This window comes from Ischnura elegans, chromosome 4 (genome assembly GCF_921293095.1).
Source record: "Ischnura elegans chromosome 4, ioIscEleg1.1, whole genome shotgun sequence".
Lineage (NCBI taxonomy): Eukaryota > Metazoa > Arthropoda > Insecta > Odonata > Coenagrionidae > Ischnura > Ischnura elegans.
The window spans coordinates 115169489-115194796 of record NC_060249.1 but is presented as its reverse complement, the minus strand read 5'-3'; the positions used below and the strand labels follow the sequence as shown (position 1 = coordinate 115194796).

General features: G+C 37.7%; 2 protein-coding genes across 5 annotated transcripts in view; one reads left to right on the top strand and one right to left on the bottom strand.

The window, feature by feature from the left end:
* Window positions 1-17481, bottom strand: part of LOC124157925 (KAT8 regulatory NSL complex subunit 3) — a 29536-nt gene extending 12055 nt beyond the window's left edge. Inside the window, exons 1-10 of one of the 2 annotated variants that reach the window (XM_046533016.1) lie at window positions 17163-17481; window positions 16951-17067; window positions 16736-16890; window positions 14191-14370; window positions 12496-12775; window positions 8683-8823; window positions 7497-7653; window positions 5388-5536; window positions 4940-5088; window positions 1079-1226 (exon numbers count right to left, since the gene is read on the bottom strand). In XM_046533016.1, the coding sequence (XP_046388972.1) occupies window positions 1079-1226; window positions 4940-5088; window positions 5388-5536; window positions 7497-7653; window positions 8683-8823; window positions 12496-12775; window positions 14191-14370; window positions 16736-16890; window positions 16951-17067; window positions 17163-17252 (1566 nt within the window). In that variant the 5' untranslated portion in view covers window positions 17253-17481. The remainder of the gene's footprint in view (window positions 1-1078; window positions 1227-4939; window positions 5089-5387; window positions 5537-7496; window positions 7654-8682; window positions 8824-12495; window positions 12776-14190; window positions 14371-16735; window positions 16891-16950; window positions 17068-17162) is intronic. The other variant, XM_046533017.1, reaches the window with a different exon arrangement.
* A 14-nt stretch (window positions 17482-17495) lies between these two features.
* LOC124157926 (ADP-ribose glycohydrolase ARH3-like) lies at window positions 17496-23677 on the top strand. Of its 3 annotated transcripts, none has more exons than XR_006864666.1 (2): window positions 17496-17656; window positions 23276-23677. XR_006864666.1 is itself a non-coding variant. In XM_046533019.1 (2 exons), exons 1-2 carry the CDS (start codon window positions 18499-18501, stop codon window positions 23486-23488), a joined length of 240 nt encoding a protein of 79 aa, XP_046388975.1. In that variant the 5' UTR covers window positions 18397-18498; the 3' UTR covers window positions 23489-23677. The 3 variants fall into 3 exon arrangements, 2 of the variants coding, with proteins under 2 accessions (XP_046388975.1, XP_046388974.1); XM_046533019.1 differs by lacking the exon at window positions 17496-17656 and adding an exon at window positions 18397-18525; XM_046533018.1 differs by lacking the exon at window positions 17496-17656 and adding an exon at window positions 22548-22721.
* Window positions 23678-25308: the final 1631 nt, after the last annotated feature.

Below are 25308 nucleotides of genomic sequence, written 5' to 3'. Positions count from 1 at the left end.
ATGTTCACGACAAAATACAAAATCTATGATGATAAAAGTGGGTCATAAAGAGGATAGGGGTTAACCACAGCATGACATTCTCTAAGCCTAAACTAATTAACAGCATAAGGCACGCCCATAATATTAGAAAAATGTACATCATGAGATAGCTTGTTCAATTACATCAGGATCGACTAGGTGAAAGTTGAATTTCGTAAATGATAAGGTAACTGATTTCCTTCCATACATTTACTTACTTGGAACAATGCGTTTCATCACATTGATGTCATTATGCACACTCATGCCTTGTTAACCACAAGGGGTGAGTTTCTTAGGGGTCTTAGCACTAATTGAATTTACAAGAAAAAAGATCATTTCAACATCGCGAAGGTAAAGATGTGTTTATAGTACCATAGATATTGAGTATCAAATTTCTAAGAAACCAAATTTTTCCCATTAATAGCATAGTAAATGCCAATTTCTGTAGTCACTAAAAATATCTTTTAAGAAGGAGGCACACACTAAAATCATTTTCATCCTTTAAAAAATTATGTTATCACTTGGAGTTCTCTGGAATGAGCCTTCTGTACAAGTGGGCTAACATCTAGGAAAAAACACATGACATCACAATGGTTGTTATAAACAGCACTAATAGGCACCAACCAAATATTTGCCAATTGCAGAACAATGCCTTAAAGCATAAATGTAAAATAAAATAATTTATATTTAGAACTGCTATTTTTAACATCAGTTTTTTTATTGCAAAGCTATCTGGCAGCTAATTCAGTCGGCACAATTTAGATTATACATCCCACAATTAAAGTTGAGAATTTTGCATTCCAATACAAGACCTTGATTTTTTTGATTGATAAAAAAAATCTGCAGAAGTTGGGAGGAGGAAAAAACCTTGTTTTAGATTTGTGCAAATAGGGAAGTTGATTTCGTTAGTCCTCAACTTCCTTAGGCTAATAACAAATAGAAAACTTAACTGAAAAATGCTATCTCTATTCTTTCTTCAAAAGGAAGCTGGCATTTTTATAAGTCTAAATATTTATGGCTAAAAATAAAAAAATATGTGAAATGAAGAGATCATACTAACCATTATACAACGGTCAACAATTGACTGAGTAAGTCCATCAAGCTTCATTTTGGCCCTGGGTACCCTAAGCATGTCATCAGCTCCTCCGATCACCAACAAGTTTGTCTCCACATGCATTCTCTCACGCAGGTCTTCCACATCATCAGAACTAATGAAAAATCAAATATGAAATCCAATGAACAATTCAAACTGGAGCTTCAATTGCAGTTTGAGATAATCACTTCATATAATTAACATACATGTGAGAGCAAAAATATAAATACAGAACAAGCAACCATTTACATTTTCATGTTAACTCATATCAAATTCCTCCCAAAAGGAAAATAGTTTTCGTACTCTAAAATTATTACTAGGGATGGTCAGATCGGATACCTCGTATCCAAATATCTGCATATATATACAAGTATGTATCCGCGTTTGCCCTTCATCAGATACATATGATTCTAAGTCATGGAAGACATCAGATCTGTATCCGAAATTTTAAATTATAGCTTCAGTGAATGCAACGACATGAGAGTGGAAAGAGTTCCGATTCTCTGTTCGAATGCACCATCGCACTGTGATGCTTGTCCTACTCATGAACCATTTTGTTTAAAAGCACTAAGAAGTGTGAACTTCTTGAGAGATTGGATGAACATCAGGGGAATCTCAGCATTGTAGGATAATAACCACGTCAAAAGTAACTACAGTGAGTCCTCGTTTAACGTCATTTACCGTTCCTGAAAAATGTGACGATAAACGAAATGACGTTAATCGAAGCACAATATCCCATAAGAAACAATGTAAAAAGTGAATATCGGCTCCTAGACCTCACAATTCCTATGCGAAAAAATTTTAGCGTATCATATTTGGGCCATTTCTTACGATGGGAATGCCAAACTATGGCATAAACACGAGTCCCTGTCTTCATTGACGGCAATACCAGCAGCTACGTGTGCATCCTTCTCCATTTTTGTATCTTCCCGCGTTTGTTTTTTCGGCTTCGCTATGGTGGTCACTTGGGCATCATCATCGCTGAAACATCGTCGCAGTTACAGGAACCAAGATTATTGAGAACACGGCGAAAAAGTGACGACAAATACTCCGAGTTCTACATGGAAAAATTCCTAGAAATCACTTTTCAGGTTCCAGAAAACCGTTATGTCAAGTAAAATTTCCTAAAACTTTACTTGACATTTACGCACTTAACATTTGCGCACCTACCTAAGAATTCATTTTGCAGAAAATTTGCTATAAACGTAATCGAAATTGACAGTAAACACACCGTTTTACACTTCGTTTAGACTGACTGTATTACCGCCCACAAAACGAACAACCTGCAACGCCCGCCGCTTCGCATTTTTTCCCGCGCGAAATTTAAAAGACCTGACCAGACCTGACGTTATCGCGAAGCAAAGGTGCGATAAACGAATGACGGTCTCAAAATTTTCGTGACGTTATCGCGAAATGACGTTAAACGGGGTGACGTAGAACGAGGACTCACTGTACGTCGCAGATTTCAGAAAACCACCCTTTCCCTCCATCAGCCCATGCCTCTGATGCTTTTTTTTCATTTCTGAGATCATACAGACCATAAATCATTGTCTTCGAAGGAAAATATCACGTTACACGAGAACAATCGAAGCTTGTTTCATCCCTACCCCATCTCGCCAACTGACCTTTTTTGGCCTACCTTCTTCGATTCTCTGTTTCTGGAGAATAAATGCAAGGTAAATGACTTTCTGGGCCCGATGACATCTCGATAGCTTTGGCAATTGGATGACATGCATCAGATTTAAAAAAGAATGAGACCTAACGCGATGCATTTCTGATGATATTTTAGCTTTTTCAGCTCTAATTGATTGCCATTAAGTTTTCTAGTTACGACTATATTATCATTATTATTAATAATATTCAACATTGTCCAAACAACACAATTTTCAAAGAAACAAGGGTAGCATTAGCCCCCTCTAACAAGTACAGAAGGACTGGAAACGCCAACTGCATATATTATTAGCTCGCCCGGCTTCACTTTGAAGGCATCAACGTCAAAAACTAGCAAGATTTGACATATTAATCCTTGACTCCCTCTTTCGTAGTCTTGCTGCTTAAAAAATAAATAGGGATCGTGCTCCTTCCCCTCCACCTCTATTTTACATGCTTCTGCTACCCACTCCCTCCTCTCGAGATCCCTGAGTGGTGGTCTTGCTCTGTTCCCGCACCTCACTGCACATGAAGTCAATGTTGTTCTAAACATTGTCAATTATGTCGCAGATTGCACAGTTGCAATTTAATTTAATGATATATCGATAAAAAATTTCATTGTATGGAAACATTTTTATTGAGATAAGGAGAGCTCAACTTATACCATTTGTGTGCACTATGGAATGAAACTATCGCAAGGAAGAGCAAAATCCAACTCACCACAAATGAAGCAATTCCGTGTGAAAAACAAGTCAGCATGTGATGAGAAAGTGACAAAATTCGTGGGAAACATGGGTGAGGAAATTTTGAATAATGTCAAATAACTTATACTTATATAAATTATTTATATTCAGTTAAAATTAATAAAATATGTATGCAAATCTTAATAGCATTCCTTTGATCGCATGTGCCCAGAAGAAACTTGAATAATTATTTCGTTTTGTAGCAGGCAATTACAAATGCATTTATGTTCGAAAATATCTGAAGATCCGGCTCTGAAAATCAAGGACCCGATTCGGATCCATCCATCCCCAATTATTGCATTAATAAATTATTAAAGAATTACATTAATTAATTAAATTAATGAAATTACCTAATAAAACAAGGGAAAAAACCAATATCCTGAGCATGTCAACCAATGGCAAAGAATACTCTCCCATCAGATTTTAACGGATGTTTCATTGGAATATATACAGGCAGTACATGAAGTATAACCAAAATTCAATGATGACACGTAAATTTACCGTTTTCACTATGAAAGACTCCCAGTGTCACATTTGGGGACAGGCTCCACCATAAGGCGAATGATTCAAGTGCTCAATTATCAGCCTTCAGTGCCAGATTTAACTTCTCACTTTATTGCCAATAGTTTAAACCTCGAAATTTAAAGTTCAAACTTTTTTCTATTCAATAAAGTAATTAGTCAAAGGGACAACAAGCTACTGTTGCACAAAAATTGTTTTGCTATGTTAAATGACTTTTCAGTTGAAGCTGATTAACCTAATCATTTAAGTGGCGATTTAATTTCTCATTCCCACACAAGCATGCTAGCTATTTAAAGGTTAAGACATCAAAGAAAACAAAATGCTGTCCAATGAAAATGTTGTGTTGATTACTGGTGAGATTGTTGAGAGAACTTGAACCACAGCCCAGGCTAACATTATGGGTTCATAGGGCAGACTTGAATTTTAACCTAATTCAGTTTATTGAATCATCCCACTTGATATAAAATTGCAAGATCTGGGATCAAATCCCAGCTCAGAAAGATGTTCTTTCATGGCAAATTTCATGCTTGGAGTAAATAGGTATGGAACTATGAGTGTGACCGTATACAAACTTTTTCTTCAATGAACTATGACTGAAAATTAATCAGTAGTTTACCACGTGTAAAACAGCTCATAGCAACTAATTTTTTTACCCCCTCGTCAAGAGTTGTCACATTCATAGCATTACCAGGAAAGCCTTATATGAAACATCTCAAGTTTAACCTGCACACCATTTGCAGACAGTATATTAGAATTATATGATGAAAGCATCAGTGGAAAGCCAATTACCCCAAAATTGTTTCACTGAAGTGATTTTTCAGCAAGGACAATGCGGCCAGGCCCTCCTCTCATTAGCTGTTAAGCCGATCTACAGCCTTGTAATCAAATTAAGCTATGAAATTTGAGTATTTACCTCACAGTGGCAGCATTCTGCCCAATAACAAAATATACAGGACAGTGCAAGTCAAGGATGGAGTCATCAGGATCACCCCGATTCCCTTCCACAGTATGCATGGGGAAACCCAGACAAATGACAGCAGCCACTGGCTCCACTAGCGAGACCTGCAACAAAGAAACAGTGTTGCACATAATAATTCGGCAGAGAAACATACCAGGCTGCAAAGAATAATGATTTAGTTCAGCCCAAATAATGCATCCCAGTGAAATATGGATAGTCAATATTTAATTGAAGTTAAAAACAAAATTAAGTACACAAGGTGTTAAAAATTTAACTTAATAGCTCAGAAGTTCAAATTGAAACCACTAGCTCAGTGACTATGTCCCTTTTTGGACAACTAACTAGCGATGTAAAAACCAGCATTTTACATTCTCTGCATAAGTATCAAATTTAGAATACATACCTGGCAAGCAAGTAGAGCACCTTGTCCCCATCCAATTAAAAATATAGGTGAGCTAATATTTGCCGAACGAATTTCTCTCACCTTGGCCCTAGTGGTGGATGCCATCAATGTAGTATATTGACTAAATGTCAGTTTTTCACCTTTCTCATCTAAAACAGGCAGTAGTCAAAAAAATATTAAAAAGTAATCACTCAAAGAACCCCAAATCCAGTTCATCCAACTTCAGCTTGGGCATGCTGCCCAAATTTTGTAAACACCCAATTTGACTTGAAACACAGTTAAAATATTTAATTTTAAATGCATTTACCGGTGGTGCCATTGCTAACCATGTAGAATAATGTATTTATGCAGTAATACACGAAAGAGGAGAATAGGGTGGTTTCCTATTATTTTTTTATTGCCTATATCGGAAGATTATTACTCCTGGAGTACGTATTTCACGCTTTTAGATTTTTAAATGACGATATCTATTTTTCGTGATTAAATGAAAAGTGAAAATTTTCAAGCGCGCGAAAACGCGACGGGTAAGGAAATCTCTCCATGTGACATATTACTGGTTCCCCCTCCCGCCTTGTGAGGTGACCTTGATCGAGGCTCTGAGCGCTAATAGGACGCAGGATGCTAGAGGGTAGCTGAGTACCTTGCTGTCTGGTAGCGCTTGGCTTAAAAAAGGTTTATTAATACCTTATCAAACGAAGAAAACTTTCCGACCTTAGCCAGTTCTAATAGGTGATTATTAAGACATGTTTCCCTGAGCTCTGCGCCTCATGCATGCATTGGTAATCTCAGACGATGTATAACTCCTATCTTCTCCTATAGAAACTAGGTCCCTGTGACGTCACGTGGAGTGGCATCGCATGGGCGCCAATCTGGCCCTTTTCAAATGAGGATAAAAATGGACCATTGCCATTCGTCTAAACCGGTATTTCTAAAACGAAATAATTTGTATATTATGAATACAGTAATTGTGGGTAACAAATCGCAATCAATGCCTTTCGGTTTCTTTGCTGAAGGAAACTACCCTATTCAATGAATATGGGACATGAAAAGGCATGGTATGGCAAGAAACAATCTAGCATGTAATATTACTTTGTACCATAGATTTTTGATGAATTGATTTCATTTATGACATTGTATTGTATTTCTCAGAATATTATTCCACCCAATAATTTATGCCGCATGATTTAAAAAAAATCAATTCAAACTTAATCTCAGAGCTTAAGACACTCAAAATGTTCAGCGCTCATGGATTAAAACCAAATAAATACATTATCAGATCGACAAATATAGTGCCTTTAGAGTGAATTGATATTTTAAGGTAAAGAAAGGTCAAGAAAATCTTGTTGCTATTTCATTTTCATTGGTTATTTTAATGTGAGAAGAGAAAATCACATGTTTTTCAAGTCTCCATGCCACTATTTCTTGAGACCTTCAGAAAATATGACGAATGGCCTCATTAACGCCATAAAATAGAACAGTTAGGTAGCACTATCTATCTAAAACATGATTCATACGCTTCACAATTCATTCATAACCTCTGCATTAAAGCTTCATAGTATAACTTCTATTGAACATAAGTCATCCTTTGGCTTGTCAAAATGTTTTCTAGGCGACAAAATATCCTGAAAAGTGCACAAGGGTCTTCTCACAATCATAACTACTTTTTTCCACAAGATAATATCCAAAAATAAGGGAGCTACATTTGGAGATAAACATTAATCATATTTATAACATATTATTTTTATTTTAATTAAGTTATTTTCAGTGGAAATTCCCAGCCAAAAATTCATTAATTCTTCACTTCTATATAGATGATAGAAGGCTGGCATAAAGATAATTATATAAAATTAGTAATCACCAATATAAATACAAGAAATTAACAGAGAATATAATTGACTAATTGTCACTAAAATGTTGATTAAAAAATACAGAAATTTACCAAAATTGATTGGAACACCATGAGAAGAATAAGAGGAATTTCAATAAAAGTTCATACAAATGCAACAAAATTTAAAGCCATAACAAGGCACAAAATTTAAGTAACCAAAACCAAGTTACAGAAAACTCTCTAATAAATATTTATCTCGACAGAGTTAGTGCAATACATACTCCGAGTAGGTGGTGGAGGCACAGTCACTACTTTAGTAAGAGCAGAGAAATGCTGCATCCAGGCTTGTTTCCTCTTGGAGACCTTGTCAGGAGATTGCCTTTTCATAGGTCCAGATGGAACCACAACTAACACAGGATTTCCAGGTAGCTTAGTTTGCTAATAATAAAAAGTTTTCCTTAATGAATTACACCGACTAAAAGTTTTCTTTCATGACTTTTCCACAATGCTCAGCTCTGCATTTCCCAAACTCTATTTACTCTCAAATTCTTAACTTTCATCACCACAATACAACAAGTTTTTCTATGGAATGGGTGCAAATGAGAGAGAGATAGCACCACACAGAACCACAAGATAAAACTACCACAAAAATGACCATGATTGCATTAACCGCCCTTTTTAATAATTTGTTTGGCCCCTTCATGATAATGGATGATCAAACTGCTACAGCAACTACTTTCTTCAACCAGTACAAAGAGTAAAATGAACTTCAATCCCAGCATCAGACTTGAACATAAAAAAAGAAATAATCTATGCTACATTAAAGTCAAACAATTTTACCTACATTTATAAAATAGAACCTCTATATTAAGAATTTGGCAGGGAATGCTAAATGGCAACATTGTGGTAAGGGGGCTCAGGATACAGCACATGATGAGTGTGGGATATAGTGACCACCTTGAATTTGAGAGAAATAACCAAAATAGCAAATAAAGCCTGAATTTCACATGAACGGCAGCCGGCGAAAAGTTGTTTTGTCTGAAAGCGGCCTCAACGTAGTATTGTCTATACCTCATGCAGTTGACGGCGCATCGCCGAGCCAAATTGAAATGGGTGCCATGCTGTCAATGGCACAATTCGACTCATTTGAAGACATCCATAGAGAGCCATGGTATGTTGAAAATGGACAGTGCCGTGCCGTGGATGGCAGCAAGAAAAAAGTCAGGCCGCTTACAGATGAGATGACTTTACATCATGTACGGGAAGGGCCCAGGACTAGGTCTAGGACTTAGTTAAGGGGAGGTTTTCATAAATTTTTGCTAATTGGAGGTTTATAATATCGAAATATAACTGTACTTCAACTTTTCACCAATGACTTCATTCACAATAATTAAAATTTAAAATTAGAACTTTGCATATTAATACCCACTAATAAATAAGAGAATATGCAGTAGATCACAGACTTACTGGCAAACTTCGATTAAGCTGCATGGACACTGGATCCCAAGGGCGTTTCAACAGTAACTCTAATGCTTCTGAATTAGTGTGCCCCGTCTTGACAGAGGATATCATTTTATCAATCAAGCTTGGTATTTTGGCTCTCAATGTCTGCAAAAAAAATAGGAACAAAATAAAAACAATTATTATAATGATACGGAATTCAGTCATATACACAGGATACTTTCTTCTACTCATATACAAAAGAAACTTATATAAACCATCATTTTGGCAGATAAAATACCACCATCTACCAGGGATGCAGCTAAGAATTACACCTAGGGGGGATTTAGGTTCAACTAAAACTTGGGGTGTGGGGGTATCGCATACCCGCCAGGGTAAGCAGGAGGTGTGGGGGCCCTCCTCCAGAATATTTTTAAGATAAATTGTTCAAAATGTCAAGTTTTATGGCTTTCGGAGGGATATTTGATTAATTCTAACACTATTCTATAAGTAATACTAATCCAATTAAGTAAAACGGATTAAACTTTAAAATTTCTCTGAGCTCTGGGGGGGGGGGGGGGGGGGGAGGGGGCTGTTTATCCCCCAAACTCCCCCCCACGCTGCGCCACCGCCATCTACAACTGTACAGCTCATTTCAGGCCTATTTTGCCAAAACTTTAAATTTTGATGTCTTTTATTTAAGAGAATAGATTTCTACAAGGAATATAATAAGATTATGATAAAAGACGGAAGTCAAACAGCAGATACAGATTATTTCCTCCTTTATTCTGCAGTTAACCTGAAAAAAAAGGAATTCGAACACTCATGTAACTATATCCACTACAATTTCATCCTGCTCACTTAGTCCCCCAATCTCATGTGGGGGAAGGGGGGCAAGAGTAACTTTTTTCCGGCAAAAGAAGTGTGAAATTTGCGATCTTAATAATTTTAAATACTAGTCTTGACTAATAATAAATAAGAGTAACAAAAAAATTTTTTTTTTTTCAATACAGTACACTCCCGATTAATTGAGCTAATGATGGGGAGGGTCGGCACGAATAATCGGAAAACACGGATAACCCAAACTTTCACTTTAATATCTTGCAATGTTCATAATTTACTTAAAACAAACAATATATTATTATTAATACAGTTATTCTGTTATTTTAGAGTGCTTCCCAAACTCATTGAGAGCTTTCTTTGCCAGTTTGCGATCTTTTTAGCGGTGATAACATGGTTGTACTCGTATCATTAATGCTCCATGTAAGGCCTAGTTTCGAAAACCATTCATCTGTGGCTGTGTAATCACGGATACAGAAAAGTGGTATGCACGAATGCTTCAAAACCACTGACAGATGTCGGAAACTACACTGTCAGGCACCACGCCATGTAGTCATGTCTCCGGTCACATCAAGTTGCCCGGTTGCAACTGCTGCAGGACGTGTGATCACAGAGTACGGTCACGTGCTGCAAAGCTTGGAAAACAGAAACACGGTACTCCTGTGAATGCAGCTGACGGGCGATCCCTTCTGTTTTACAAAGGGGATTCTAATGGAATTAATAAGCCCGATGTATCCTAGCATCAATGCAGTAATATTGTGATGATTTTGCATCCAATTTTATTTTTTAAGTAAAGATCACAGAAAAAATTGAACGAGAGTGAAAATCATGCACAGATAATCCGCAACCCGGATGAACCGCAGCCGGATAATCGGCAGTCTGCTGTACATCCAAAGCAATGAAGCATAGATTGAGGTATTCACACTGAATATGATATCACACTAGAGGGTGTGTGGAGGTCCAAACGTCGCCAAAATAACCTCAAACCATTAATGAAAGCCCCTAACAATTTGATACATTGCTGCATCTTTCAGCCCTAACTTATTTTGAGCATCCAAGAATTTGGAGTAATAGGTAACTGCACATAAATGCGCAGTTCAGTAGGTCAGTGTCTGATGCTGGACCTACGAAAAGTTGACTTCTTAAAGCCTTAGCATATGTTACCCAACATTGGTACATATAATTTCATGCTATATTGAAAGTGCGTTCGATCATTAGAGAAACAAATGTTCATAAGTATTGATTAACATCTGTAAAAATAGCTAATTTTGCTTCTCAGCAGAAACATCCATAGTAACAAATGTGGCGTGATTTTCTATGATCATTTAACTACTTTTGATATTAGCGACAGTTCACCATAGCAAATTAATATCTCAGTACCAAAGAGCTTTCACCATAATGGGCTTCCACCAGAGGTTCTAGCACTGGTTAACAAAAGACATAATAGTCAAATAACACTTTCATCAATTTTGTTGCCTCAAAATTTCTAATTTATACATTCATAACCAAAACAAAAAATTAGCAATAAAATGTAAATAACGACTTGTAATAAAAAAATACAAGAGTAATATTTCACTACTAAAGAAAGTAAAGGAAACTGGCACTGCTAATTTTGCTATGACGTCTCTGGCTTCCACTGTATACGCAACCTAGAGGACAAAATTTGGAAATTTTAATCTGATGACTGCTGATTCCAGAAAATTTCCAGAGAAAATTTTGAAAGCCCAAATAATACCCCTCCTTCCACCTCAAAGAATAAAAAATGCTAACTATCATGTATTTCTAGGATGAAGAGTGAATAAATGCCTGATGAATATACTATTAGCCACCTATCAGATTCTACTCCATAAGGTAAAAGAACTTTGACCTTACTTACCTAACTATGGAGAATTAGAAGAGTAAATAGGTATAACTGATGTTCCTACTACTTATGAGATGCATCGCTTGTGGCAATTCCCAATAAGGTGTGACTAGATCATACTAGAACTTAATCCAAGCAAATGCTAGTCAGTGCATTTCCTGTACAGGCCATCTAACTATCCCCAAATATGTATTTGAGGTGGACTGTTCACATTAAGGCTACAGAAGAGGTCAATTATCTGGGAGCTATCATAACTTCAAACTCGTGCGGAGCACACATAAGAAATATCAGTGGCAGAGCCCTGAAGAAGCTAGGGTTCATCAAACATGTTGAGGGAAGGTTTTTGGACGAGAAAGTGAAAGAAAAGTGCTACTTTGAAATTGACAGACTACACCTAGAATACATGCCATGCACCTGGGATCAAGCAGAGAAAGACTTAATCCATGAGCTTAATAAAATTCTAAGGAAAGATGTGCCATTCACCATAGGCACCAACAAGTGAACAGAAAGCGTAACACAGCTTCTACTAGATTGGGTTGGGACTGAGGACTCAAGAGGCTACATCATGCTAGGCTTAAATTGATTGAGCAATTAAGAGTATGTAGATGTCTTTAAGAGAACATCATGTTAGAACCTCTTTTTTTTTAAGTCAAACAGAAACTAATTATGAGAGTATCGGATAAATGTAGATATTAGTTTTTAACGCAAGCGATATAAGAATTTAACAAATTCAAGGTGGGACTTAATGTGTGTATCTCCTTTTTCATTTTTTTCTAGTCCATGGATGGCATCTCAGCATACACCTATTTAGGCATCTAGCACGACAGTATGTAGATTAAGACAGTAAAAATAAGGATGCAGGTCACAATAAAGAGAAACTCATGGGATAGTGTGGAATTTGGAAGTGAAATTATGATAAGGGTTTGTTATGGGAGGTTTTTCTCCCTGTATAAAGTATGGGGCTAGGGACCATGCCTTCCTTATAAGGAGGAGTTTGTAAATTGTTGCTATATGGAGGTTTGTTAAACAGCAGGTGTTTCAGTCTAGAACCACAAGAAAATAACTAAAATACTAATGTTTGAAATCATATCACAATGACAAAGAATGCATTCAAGTTTTAAAATGAACAGGAAAATTACCTGTAAAATGTCCAGATAAGATGCCAAATATGGACCACTTAGATACTCCATCAAGATTGCATGCAGCCAACCAACTAGTTTCACGTCCCAGGAAGCACTGGCCAAAGCTTGACGCACTCTCCTAGCAGCACAGTCAACAGCTAAGCGTCTCAATGTTGGACGGTTGATTTTACTTTTGCAATCAGGCACAGGGCTTAGAGCTAAACGATTAAGGCGGTCAGCATGTAAAACTCGCACTACTCGGCTAAACAGGCGGCTTTGTGCTGGAGTCCACCCAGTTCTGTAAAGTTAAAAATTCATTTCACAAAAATGAACACAAAATAAAGATTACACAAGGAATAAGTGCGGCATCCCAAATTTTCCAAAATCCTTATGCACCTGATATACTACTTTGAATAAATTTGAACTGCCCGCCCCCACCAGTAGACTGACAGAGGAAAATGTACCCTGTAGCACACAAGCCAGATTCAATCAATTTTTGGCTTAAAGTTTTGTTTTCAAAATCAATAAAAAAAAGATTTTGTTCCCATACATACTTATATAAAAAATGGAAACTTTAACTCAGAAGACCTCTGCCTCATATGCAGCAATGAACACACTCATTAGAGTCCCCATAAAAGAAACTGACAAAGAATACAAATTCCTGCTTCCTATGAAGTGCATCACCTCCAGGAATGGAAACTCTTCCTATCTGGTGAAAACAATCTTCAAAAATGCCCTCTAAAAATTAGCTCAGTATCTTACATACTTCTCTGAAAACTTATGATAAACCAAAAAATTGAAGTTAAGTGCCCTTCCTAAATAATACACATTATATCATACACGGCAGCCAGTTATACGACCAAAGATAAGGACTGAATTGAGTATGCAGCCCCTTCTATGCTGGCAAAACCCAAGACAAAATTCCTAAAATGCTAAAAGGAAAGCTTCTATTGTTCATTACTGGAAATAGCTATTTGATACATTTCAAAAGAGTGTTTTCCACAGTAGTTACAAACAGTGTCCTCTGCAATTCTTGCAAATCAGCTGGAAGCAAACTTATTTATTCCTATATTGGAAGGGCTATGCGAGAGCTTTAAAATGGTTCTTAAAAATAACGTAAGTATACATTACCCAGCCAATCCATTTCTGGGAAGGATTTCAAATGATTTTGATGGCCTAATTTTGGCTTCACTCACCACACCGCTGGATTTTACAGCATCCACCAGGAATGCCACCGAGTGTTATGTTTCTGAATTAATCTATCCTACTGCAAAGAGTACCTACACCAAATTATGCCTAACTACAATAATTCATTTCTGATGAGTTTACTATGGTTAAAAAATAAACCTCCCTTAACACGTTGACCGCCATGATGTTTTTAGTAGATATGTCCCCTGACGCCATTAGTGTTTTTCATTCCGTTAACTATTCCCAGATCATAAAACATTAAATGTGATTTATTACTTTACTTTAAAACAAACATTTATATTCCGACGCCACAACAATCATGGCCCATACGTTAACAAGAGGTTCTGGTCACTCCGGCGTCAGAAATCCACTAGAAACAGTCGCTCGGAGGCCAGTCAGTATGACAGGCGTGGCATCACAGGAGCCACTCGACTCCGGTCATTATGACCGGCATGGCGGTCAACGTGTTAATATCCAAGGTGAGCATTGAAATATAAAACTGTAGAAACCAAATCACTTACTGACCTGTTCACTCGATCTTCCCAGTCATCAGTACATATATCAGCACGCACAGAGTCAACATGCCTTTCGCACTCATTAGCAAGAAGATCAGACTCAGCAACATCAAATGGTGGAACTATTTGAGGATCATCACCCTCCACATCAATTACGTCTTCACTGCCACTAGGCTCTCCAACCATTGGCCTAATGCATTATAATTAAAATTGTAAAATATCAATAGGAGCACAAGAGAAATAAATAAATAGCATGCGATAAAAGTAACAATATTAACTTTAAGGGCTAAAATGATATGACAAATATTGTTATATTGAAAATATTTATTCTTTTTGTATTATATTATTGTATCATTATCATCATTAATATTTGCAAACATCGTAAACATTAAAAAGATTTTTTTGTTGACTCGAAAGTTAGGCTACTCATATTTAAGGCTGAAATTTCCTGACTTTTCTATGCAAATTCCACCTTTTATTTTCTGTTTCAACGAATCTTTGAAAAGGATAATTGACACATCAAAACTTGCTGAATACACGTACGGTTAACACAGTCAATCAATCCATAATACTGCTTTCAATACTGCTTTTTAGAAATGGCACACATGGTTCAAAAGAGGGAAGCTTGCTGAAGGCCACACAACGATCACAAGACACCAAAGTGGATATTTGTCATGTATATCGGCGTAGAAAGGGCTCCCGGCCTGATTGGCAGAGCATGTCCATTGACGTGCTCTGCACTGAATGTGTTAAGGGCAAAAAAATTAACTCTACAGCACAGCTTATAAGATAGTTACATAAAATGAGTTTTTAACATCAATGTAACATCATCTGTAACCGTGCAATGAATTTCATGACAAATACAGATCTTCAAAAGTGTCTGTTAAACTGGTGAGCATAGCTTTGTGATGATTTTAATAAATATGAAATATAAAGATAACCATATTTTTCTGTTTTTTTTATTCAATGGCTCGATTTCGATCGGCTGCAATCAAATCTAAAGACTGAATCTTTTAGTGCGGCGGGCGGATATATCGGCTTTTGCTCCTTGGGCGAAAAGTGTGGCATAGTACATTATTTAATTTGCTTTAACTTCTTACATTGCGATAACTTACTTCAGTCAACATAAAAATATTTTGTCAATATCAACCATTTTAACATCAATAATTTAAAAAAACCACTAATGGATACATAATAAAATTGCTTTGCATTTTTTTTTCCTAGTTGCTGCACTTTATGAAAATACCCTTTGAATTTCTTGCAAGTACCCCAGGAAGAAGGATAGCACAAACAAGCCTTTAAGCCTTTTGCATCAACTCATGAAGAATAAGCAGAAACTGTCAATGTTATCCTTTTAATCTTACAGGGGAAGATTATTTCTGCTGTAATTCATCTTTCATATCCATTCACCGTGTTCTTTTATCGGTTCGCAACTTTGGGTCAGATTGAATGTTATTGTACTTACAATTCATTGCAATTATGAAGAAGCAACATATGTGTGAGAAATGTGCAGGCTTGGAATCTGCAAAACAAGCTGTGGATGAACCGTAATTCTTTGAATATAATTTGAAGATACTTACATACGTTTTATGCCTCAATAGCATCTTGGGGTCAAGCCATATCAACCATGCCATGTTAGAATTAAGTTCATGAATGTAGCAGATCTGTAACCTTGGGTAATATTTTTTTCTGATCACAGTGGAATAAGTTGATAATTAGTTATAAAAATGGTTTTTTATGACTAATTGTATAGTTGTTATTTCCCCAAAAATTTTCTAGGCCTATATAAAGGGAAATTTTCGTCTCTTTTCTAGTTTACCAGCCACAATGTTGAGACAAAAACTGTACATAGCCTACAGGCACAGTAATTTGTAATTGAATTTGAGGCCATTTAAAAGAAAGTACTATTTATACTTTCAAGGCTTGAATGATCCTTCATCATAGGAGTACAATAAAACTGATAGAATATTTGAATTCAACAGGAAAATTTTCTTAGATAGGGAAACTTTCAAACCTTTCTAAATTCAATTTATAATTAACTATGTAAATTATAAATTACAAAATGAATTCGAGGTGGTCGCATTTCTAAAAAAATATTTTAGGCTGAAAATAAGCTGGCTATAGTTCTCCGAAGTCTTGAGATAAGAGGCCTGAAATTTAAAACCAGTGATTCTCAAACGCTAACCTACCATGTGTACCAAATTTCATGAAAATCCTAGCTGGTGGGCAGCATTTTGCCTTTTTTTTGTTCACTTGAAATGGAATGACGCATTCATCAGTTGATTCGTAACTACAATGGCTGTCAATTTGTTATCAATGAACCCTTCATCAATTACCCTACTACACGCCTAAATTATGTCATATGCGATTAAATATGTGTCGGACTAGTACTTAATTTAGCAACAGTAGACACCTACTGGTAAGGTTACTCTGGCGTAAGGCAGAGAGTTCACCTCCAACTTTCAATCCACATAAAGACGCCAAATATCACTAAATTGGGCACAAACTTTGAACCTTACAGTTACCAATTCATAAAGGAGAAGAGATGGACTTACGTGGATGCATGCACCATTGGGTTCTTGGGTAGAAATAAAGTTTTCACTGGATTCATAAACGAGCGGTCTGGTCTACTATTCCATGGTTTCGAATAACAGTGATCCTCAATTATTAACTCATACACATCATTTCCCTCTCCCTGAAACATAATGCGCTATTATATGAGTATGTTAACACCGTATTGCACAAATTCACAGTCACAAAGATCACTTACCTGTTTAGATAGCTTATGAAAATAACGTTTTAGCCTTAACCTGAATTCTTCTCCGCGTTCTTCAGCCTTATCCGCCTTGGGTGACGAATGTTTTGCTTTTATGAACGCTGTGGATACCTGTAAACAACCATCAGACGTTCCTGTTAAATCACAAACCAAAACAAACTGTTGCCAACAAAAGAATTCAAAATCACTACAATAAAAATACATACAGCGGTAACGTGGGGTGGCGTTGACACCACAGGTGCAGTAGATAAAAGCATTTTCATGATAGTATTCTTCCCTTTCTCGTTCTCCGACATTTTGCTGAGTTTTCAGGGCACGAAGTACAGGATATACCTTAACTGCGAGAAATGCAAGACTAAGAGCATGCCAACGAGAAGAACACTCTCGTCAAAAATATTTTAGGCGGCACATCAGTTAAAATAAAGGCTTCATAGCACAATTTAACTCCATCCCGTTGAATTTTTCTGATTTCTCAGCAACGGGCAAATTGGGACTTGAGACGGCACAAAAACATTTGGTACGCCATACTTTCGGACCTTGCCCACTGGACAGGAGCGGCGCTAGCAGTAAGCGCCATTTTTCTAATTTCGTGTCGCACGGGGAATCGAATCGTTCTGCGTTGATGCGCAAGATGCGTGATTCGGAACGCACCCCACATGTATACCAAGCATAGAGCTTTTAAACATTTAAACTCCATAAGGTAAATTCAAATTTGTGGTTTGGACCCACATTGTGAGGTCAAAATTGTAAAATATTGCTTACACTCAAAAATACTTAGGACCTTTCCCCATAAGTGTGCCAATTTTCATGAATATTGCTCGATGCAAATTTTCTAAAATTACATTCTTAATCAATGTATTTAATACTATCGCTTCTCGCTTCATCTTGATTTATTTAGTTTTTGCTCCCAGTCAAGGGTATAAGATGCCTTCGTTCATCTTAAAAATATTTTTTTTAAGTCTATAATCATTTTGCGTGCCCAATATCTTCACTTTTCAGCGATTTTTCTGCGTATGAGCGTTAAAATATCGCGCTTATACAGATTATCGTCTACATTCCCAACCGTGACGTCACGCACCCTCATCCCACTAACTTCCCCGCCATGCGATCATGGAATTGCGCAGGTTAGAGCTGCATTAATTTCTAAAATGGCGTGGAATTGCGCGAATGCATGAACGAAATTAGAACAGGGGCCTAAAACTAACGGCCTTAAGGCCGTTACACGGTACACGGAATTGCGCAGTCTGACGCGTACGTGTGAAGGCGCAATCAAAATTGCGTCGTGTAAAGCGGTGAATTGCTAGAACACATGCGAGAATGCGTGGATGCGAGACGGCAAAATAGCCCCTGTTCTAATTTCGTTCATGCATTCGCGCAATTCCACGCCATTTTAGAAATTAATGCAGCTCTAACCTGCGCAATTCCGTGTACCGTGTGAAACGGCCTTTATATGGTCTAAACGCAACGCAGAGCTGTTAAAGGGCTCCAACTTTGGGTTAGCCGTAGCGGGTAGCTCCGCCCCCAAGTACGCAACGCCGAACTATGAATGGCTATGAAGACGCCCTAATGGTAATGTGAACGGGCCATTGTGACTTTTTTCTACCACACCTATTTCGTTTCAGAAAATAAGATCGGCATTCTAATACTGAACATCACTCTAGCGATGTCTCATTGTCAGCCACACAAATAGGTTACATCCTAAAACGTGAATGGAAGAACTTCTAAATGAGCTTTTTTCACACAATTACAGAAACTATTGTGTACAGTGGCGTAGTCAGGAATTTCGTTTGGGGGGGGGGGGGTCCAAAACCAGGTGGGAAAAGTTTTGAAAAATAGGATAGTAAGTATTGGAATTCAACTTGTTCAAACACTTTTCATAATCGAAAAAACTTCAATAGTCAAAGAAATATTTTTTAAATTCATTATTTTTCAATATTTTGATTTCTATTATGAAGGAAAATGATAGTGTTTTTATACTTCGGGGGGGCGGAGGGTCCGAACCCTCCGGACCCCACCCCTGGATACGCCACTGAATATGTATATTATTGTTTTCCTTAAGGAAATTTTAAAGATTAGTTGTGTAGTCCGTCTATCTTTGCTTTCAAAGACTGCTTACGTTCTTGTACGGAACTCAATACTCTTTAGCAGGTGAAAGTAGCTAAGGAGACTCTTTCAGGATATGTTTTCTTCAGTTATAAATGCTAAGTCCCAAGGAAGGGTAAACGAAGGATTTTTCTCTCCTTCCCTTACCCTTAATGGTGGGTAGAGGAAGGGTACACGGATGGTAAGGGAAGGAGTTCCAAGGAAGGGTACACGAAGGATTTTTCTCTCCTTCCCTTACCCTTAATGGTGGGTAGGGCGTGGGTTGTGCAAGGGTAACTACCCACCATGAAGGATGCCACCCTTCCTGTACCCTTCCAGTACCCACCATGGTGGAGTTTATTTTTGCCAGGGTTGGGGCATGGGTTCCCATTATTTTTAAGTACCTAACCAAATTTTAACACGTGAATATTAACGTCATTTGGATCATTTTGAGGCTAGGAAAACAAAACTTTTCTCAATTCTGAAAAATAAGGGCTGGCCTAATGTACAGGGCAAGTGTTCATCCATTTCCTCCAACCCAAGAAAATTCTGGTCACTTGTAAATAGTCGCCGAAAGTATCCACGCACCCCTGTTAACATGACCTATAACAATCTCAAGGCTGGGGGCCCAGATAGACCAAACTTATTCAATAAATTCTTTACAGATTGCTTAGCTCCTTCATCTATTCTCTCCAATAAAATTGATCACTTCCCCACGCCAATTCGTCCCCATTGTCCATCTAACATTATCACAGATCCCAGAGAAGCATTTGAGTATCTCAAATGCAAAACCCCTCTCCATCATGGTCCTGATGTTTTGAGCCTAATGAGACACTGCACCTCCTCCCTCCCTCTTCCATTCAGCCTTCTACTGAAGCGTTGCTTCCCCTCCACTCCCTCCCTTCCTTGCCACCCCCGATGGAAAATTGCCAACATCATTCCCATACATAAAAATGGCCATAAAGATGAAGTCTCAAACTACCACCCAATATTGTTACTTCCGATACTATCTTCAGTTTGTGAAAGGATTATTCTCAACAGGCTCTACTACTTCACTTCTCCTTTTTTATCAGCATCATTTCCTTCCGGGACGCTCCTGCCTGACCAACTTAGCTCTTTTTCAGTATCATGCAGTCGTTTCCATCTCTCAACTTCACGTGATATTCTTAGATTTCTCGAAAGCCTTTGACTCTCTAGACCTCTCTCTTCTCCTTCACAAACTCTCTCATTGTTTTAACATGCATGGAAATTTTCTAAACCTAAGAGACTTTCCTCAACAATAGATTCCAGCGTGTAATACTTCCTGGCTGCTCATCCCAATGGTTACCCACAACATCCGGATTACCTCAGGGAGGTGTTCTCGGGCCATATTTATTCAATCTTTTCATTGACGATCTGGCCTCCCTTGTACATTCTTCTCGAGCCCATACCCTTTTTTATGCTGATGACTGCAAAATTTTTAAGCAAATTAACAATGTTGCAGACTGCTATAACTTACAGGGTGAATTGAACAAGGTATTAGAGTGGTGCAACACCTGGTAACTCTGCCTAAATGCTAATCATTGCAACATAATTTCCATATCACTAAAAAAGTCCCCTTATGATTTCAGGTACAGTGTAAACTCCCTTTCCCTCAGACGAGTCTCCACCATCAAAGACTTAGGTGTTTTAATGGATCAAAAATTAAATTACTGTGAGCATCTTACAAAAATTAAAAACAAAGCTATGTCTCTCCTTGGCCTCCTCTACCGCTTCTCAGAAATTGCAGACCCGATAGCATTACGCGCATATTTGAGTGTACGTATCCTTCAGTAATTGTTGAATCAGTTTATCTTTGGTCTTCTCCGCACTCCTCAATTGCTGATCAGAATTTCTATTTTTTTTCTCCCAATGAACTCATATCAATGATGCATTTATGAAGCACTTGGTGCCATTGTCATATAATAGTTGTGAACAAGAGTGACAACTAATTCCATTCACTGCTTTCTTTATGCACTTACAATCACTACTTCTACATGAATGTTTGATGCCAGTCACATTTGCTTCTGGCTGGGCCATTGCCATCTTGAACAGACTGATTTTCGACGAGTTGACTTTGTGGAAGTACTTGGATACATGGTAATGTATCCAAGCTGTAAAAGCTGTAGTAATTTTTCACACTTTTTTAATCTTTCTTAACCAGTTTCAGTGCTTACGCAGCATTCTCAAGAGCTGTCTAACCTTAGGAGCATCAAGCCTGTTATTTATATTGATGGTTGGTGTAGGTGGGGTAAAATATAGAAGCAGGAATGGGGGAGGGTTTGAGGTTCATGGGTATTCATTTGCAGGATGTCTATTGAGGGTCATCGGAAAAGGTTTTCAAGGAGGGACTCTCACTTGAAGGAAAGGTGAGGTCATCGTTGGTATCACCTCGTTGACCAGACATTCACCAAACAACTTAGAATACATTCCTATTTCATAATTTTCTACAAAATCCAGTTTTTTACCTTTGTCAAATATTGAAGACCACCTCCTCAAAAATGTTTTTTACTACTACTGGTATGTAGATGACATTGTTTGTCTTTGGACAGGAAGTGTTAAACAACTAAATCAATTTGTGTTGAAGCTCATCTCATTACATCCTTCAATAATGTTTGCAGTAGAAGCGGGAATGAAGACTCTCGACTGCCTAGATCTTACAATAAAAATTAGAAACCAATCACATTGGTTTTCAATTTTTCGTAAAAGTACTTTTACAGATGTTGCTATTCGAAAAGATTCTAATCACCATCACTCCCACATGCTGGCTCCTTTTCATACATTTTTACATCATCTTCTTTCCTCACCTCTTACTAAAATAGATTTTGAAAAGGAGGGGAACACGATTAAATTCATAGCATACCAGATTAGCTATGACAAAATTATGCTAGACTCACTGTTGGAGCGTAAACTAAAGGAGGAGACTCTGTTGTCAATGACAAACCTCTCCCCTATACCACGGTCAAATGAACAATATCACCATTTTTAGGTCATCTATCCTATAAAATTGGAAAATAGTTCGGTAAGGATAATTTTAAGTTATGTTTTTATAACCCTATCACCTCCAGTAAACTTTTTTTTTTAATTCTGAAGATCCTATTAATGATAAAGAAAAGAGTGGTGCTTACTTTCTGAAACGTGAAACAAATGATTTTAATTGTTGTAATGTTGGCCAGACTAGGAGAAAACTTTAATTAAGAATTGATGAACATAAAAGCTTTTTAACAAAATTGTTCATGAGTACGACAAGCATCGTAGAGCAACAGCATATGGGAAGAGAGGACCAGAACTCTTTCTACTCCCTCTAATGGGAACTTACATTCACGAAAGCATTGATTGAAAATTTCAGATCCAGATTCAATTTCTTCGATGAATTTGTATCTGAAGTGCTTGAACGTTAAGGGCATTATCTGTGGATACTCATATCAGAGGTATCCAGTCCAACCATCCCAAGGTTAAGACTACAAGTGAACACCTACTTATCTCTGAGTGCAATTCATTTCGCGTAAATGTTTAGTATTGAAAGTGAAAATTTTGATAACTGTTGGAAATCCAGGCATATGTCTGCAACACGGCACGATTGGATAAAAAAAATGGTGCAAAAATTATTTTTCTTTAGCTCCGGTGCTCAAAACAGGGGTGCTTCTCTTGCACACGCTTATATGGTATGTATCCTCGAGACATTTCCCTCCCTGCTCAATGCTATTGCTCATTGTTAGCTTTGTGTCGACAAAAATAACTCTGGTTTCTTCAGAATATTTAATTCCTGAAAGTGATTATATAACTACAATAAGCACACTTTTGTGGTTATTAAGTATGTATCCTCGTATGCCAAATAACATGAGCCTAGCTACTTTGGGAATTCTCCTAGCCATTTACATGTTATGCCAGGTTGTTTGGTCCCTTGGGGAATGGGTGGCACATGGCCATTCATTCATTGTGATGGTGTGTCTACCATTTGGTGCATCCAAAGCAGCACTCACTCTCCTTTGTCTTGCATGCGCTTGAGCCTCCAACATTGATGCCTGAGTGAGTGACTTAGTGAGTGGGATATGCAGCCTATGCTGTGCACGTTAATCACTTCGGTGGAACGTGATACATATGCGTGAAGGCCCGAGAGTTGCTTTTTGTTTTTTTTTTCACTCAATGGTGGTGGATTTGGTTCTCCAGTATTGTTTTTGAAAGTGCTGTTCTAATGCAGACGTGCCTCTTGTTGCAGACTTCCAACCCACTGAGGCGCACCATCCAGTATGCAATATCCCTTGGTGGGGACACAGACACCATTGCATCAATGGCTGGGGCTCTATCAGGTGCTACCCTGGGATACAGCGATGAATACTTCTCCACGAAAATGCTGAAGAGGTGTGACGGTGTTGACAAGGCCCTGAGCCTTGCTGATCAACTGCTTGCAAATTCACCCAGGACTGCTTGAAAGGGACATGAATGCTTCAGGCAAACATGTGATTTTTCAAGGCTGCTTTTTTCCGTAGACAAAAAGTATATGAAAATGTGTTTATTTTCAATTTTAACCAGTTAGTATGCTTGAAAATTAGTGAAATAAATATTATTTTGTACCTCATTCTGCAGCCAATCTCAATGATAAAATTGTCTTTTGAGGGTCTGCCTTGTAAGTTTTCTTTTAACCTTTTCGCGCCGAGCTCCTTCACGGGAAGTTGCTTTTGGCTCTACGAAGGATTTGAAAATTTCTTTTTCGCCCCGTACGGAGTTTTTTCTCGGCCAGGTAGTCGCTTCCTCCCCTTAATGACCTTTCCTAGCGGGGTCCCGGACCCTTCCCTTGGCAACTGGGCAAATATAATCCTCGACCCTTTTCCCCGAAGGCAGCCCATCCCGTACTTTTGCGGTCAGTTTATTGTTACCAGTGCAATTTTAACTTTTTTTAATTGTTACTGTTGCATTAAATGTCAGTTCATCAATATATTCCTTTCATTTTGCAATGCCTGTAGAACTTTTAAACGAAGTTCTACGGTTATTTTTAGGGTTTTCATCAAGCATCATTTGAAAGAAAATCCTTGCAGAAGGAGGAAGGGGAATGCGTACAGAACATTTACGGTTAAATTTGAATACAGGCCAAGAAAATTTTGAAAAGAAAATGAGCTTTTCCGAGAAGAGTGAGGTTATCATCTTCCACATACATATTTCAGTAGGAGAATACTTACACCAATATATTCTTGGGTGTTCCAGTTGGAGGATAATAAGTTTTTCCAAGAAAACATTAATGTGTTAATGTGTCCCGAAATAAGCCCGTGAGGTGCACAGGGCAGACCACCATAATGGATCCTGACCAGAAAACCAAGATATGAAAGTAATTACCTGGGTAGAGCAACTCCTGCAATGGTGTGGAATGCTTCTCACAACATGTGTCTACGTAAAACATTCCCCATTGGTACATTAAATTTACGAATTTTTAGGATACACATTAATCAGTATTTATAGCGAAATTCGTTTATAATCCTTATCCATGAAATATCTAGGGGTTAGACGCAATAATGATCTTTTGTGGAATAAACATATTCGAGACATTCTTAAAATGGGTTTTGTTAAAAGAATGTTGGGAAAGTGCTACGACAAAGTGAGAGAAATTAGCTACTTTTCCCTCGTTAGACCACATTTGGAATACGCTGCCAGTGTTTGGGACTCTCATGAAAAAGGCTTAATAACAGAGTTAGAATGCGTGCAAAGAAGAGCTGCCAGGTATGTGAAAGGTCGTTACGATAGTCTTGTTAGTGTAACTGACCTCTGAGATAAACTCGGATGGGAATCTCTGTCGGACCGTAGATTGAAAAGTAGACTAAACCTTTTAGATAAATTCAAGAGCAGTGTCTTTTCTGACGAAGTTAACCATATCTTACGGATGCCAACGTACTACGGAAGATCAGATCATATTAATAAAATAAGAGAGATAGATTGTAGAACAGACGCAGATTCCAAATGTCACTTTTTCCACGGTCAATAAGAGATTATAACGGCAGCAATAGAACTCGTAAATAGATTGCATGACTTGTAGTGTAGCCTACTAACCTAAGTAAAACTTAATGCATGTTTCTTAATTCAATTATTATTTCTAACAGCATATAGTAGTATAGTTTGTTATTATGCAGGACGTTTTTTGGACGGTGTGGTGTGCATGTGGGAGTCCAAATGCATACTGCATGCTGGTGATTGATCACCCCTTGCCAAACACCCTAGAGGTGGCTCGCAGGGTATTATGTAGATGTATAATACTTTTGTATT

Excerpts from the sequence above, each read along its gene's own strand:
- LOC124157926 (XM_046533018.1), top strand. The coding sequence starts at position 22,566 with ATGTTTAGTATTGAAAGTGAAAATTTTGATAACTGTTGGAAATCCAGG. Across the intron at positions 22,722-23,275 it reads CTCTTGCACACGCTTATATG|ACTTCCAACCCACTGAGGCG; the intron begins GTATGTATCCTC and ends CTCTTGTTGCAG.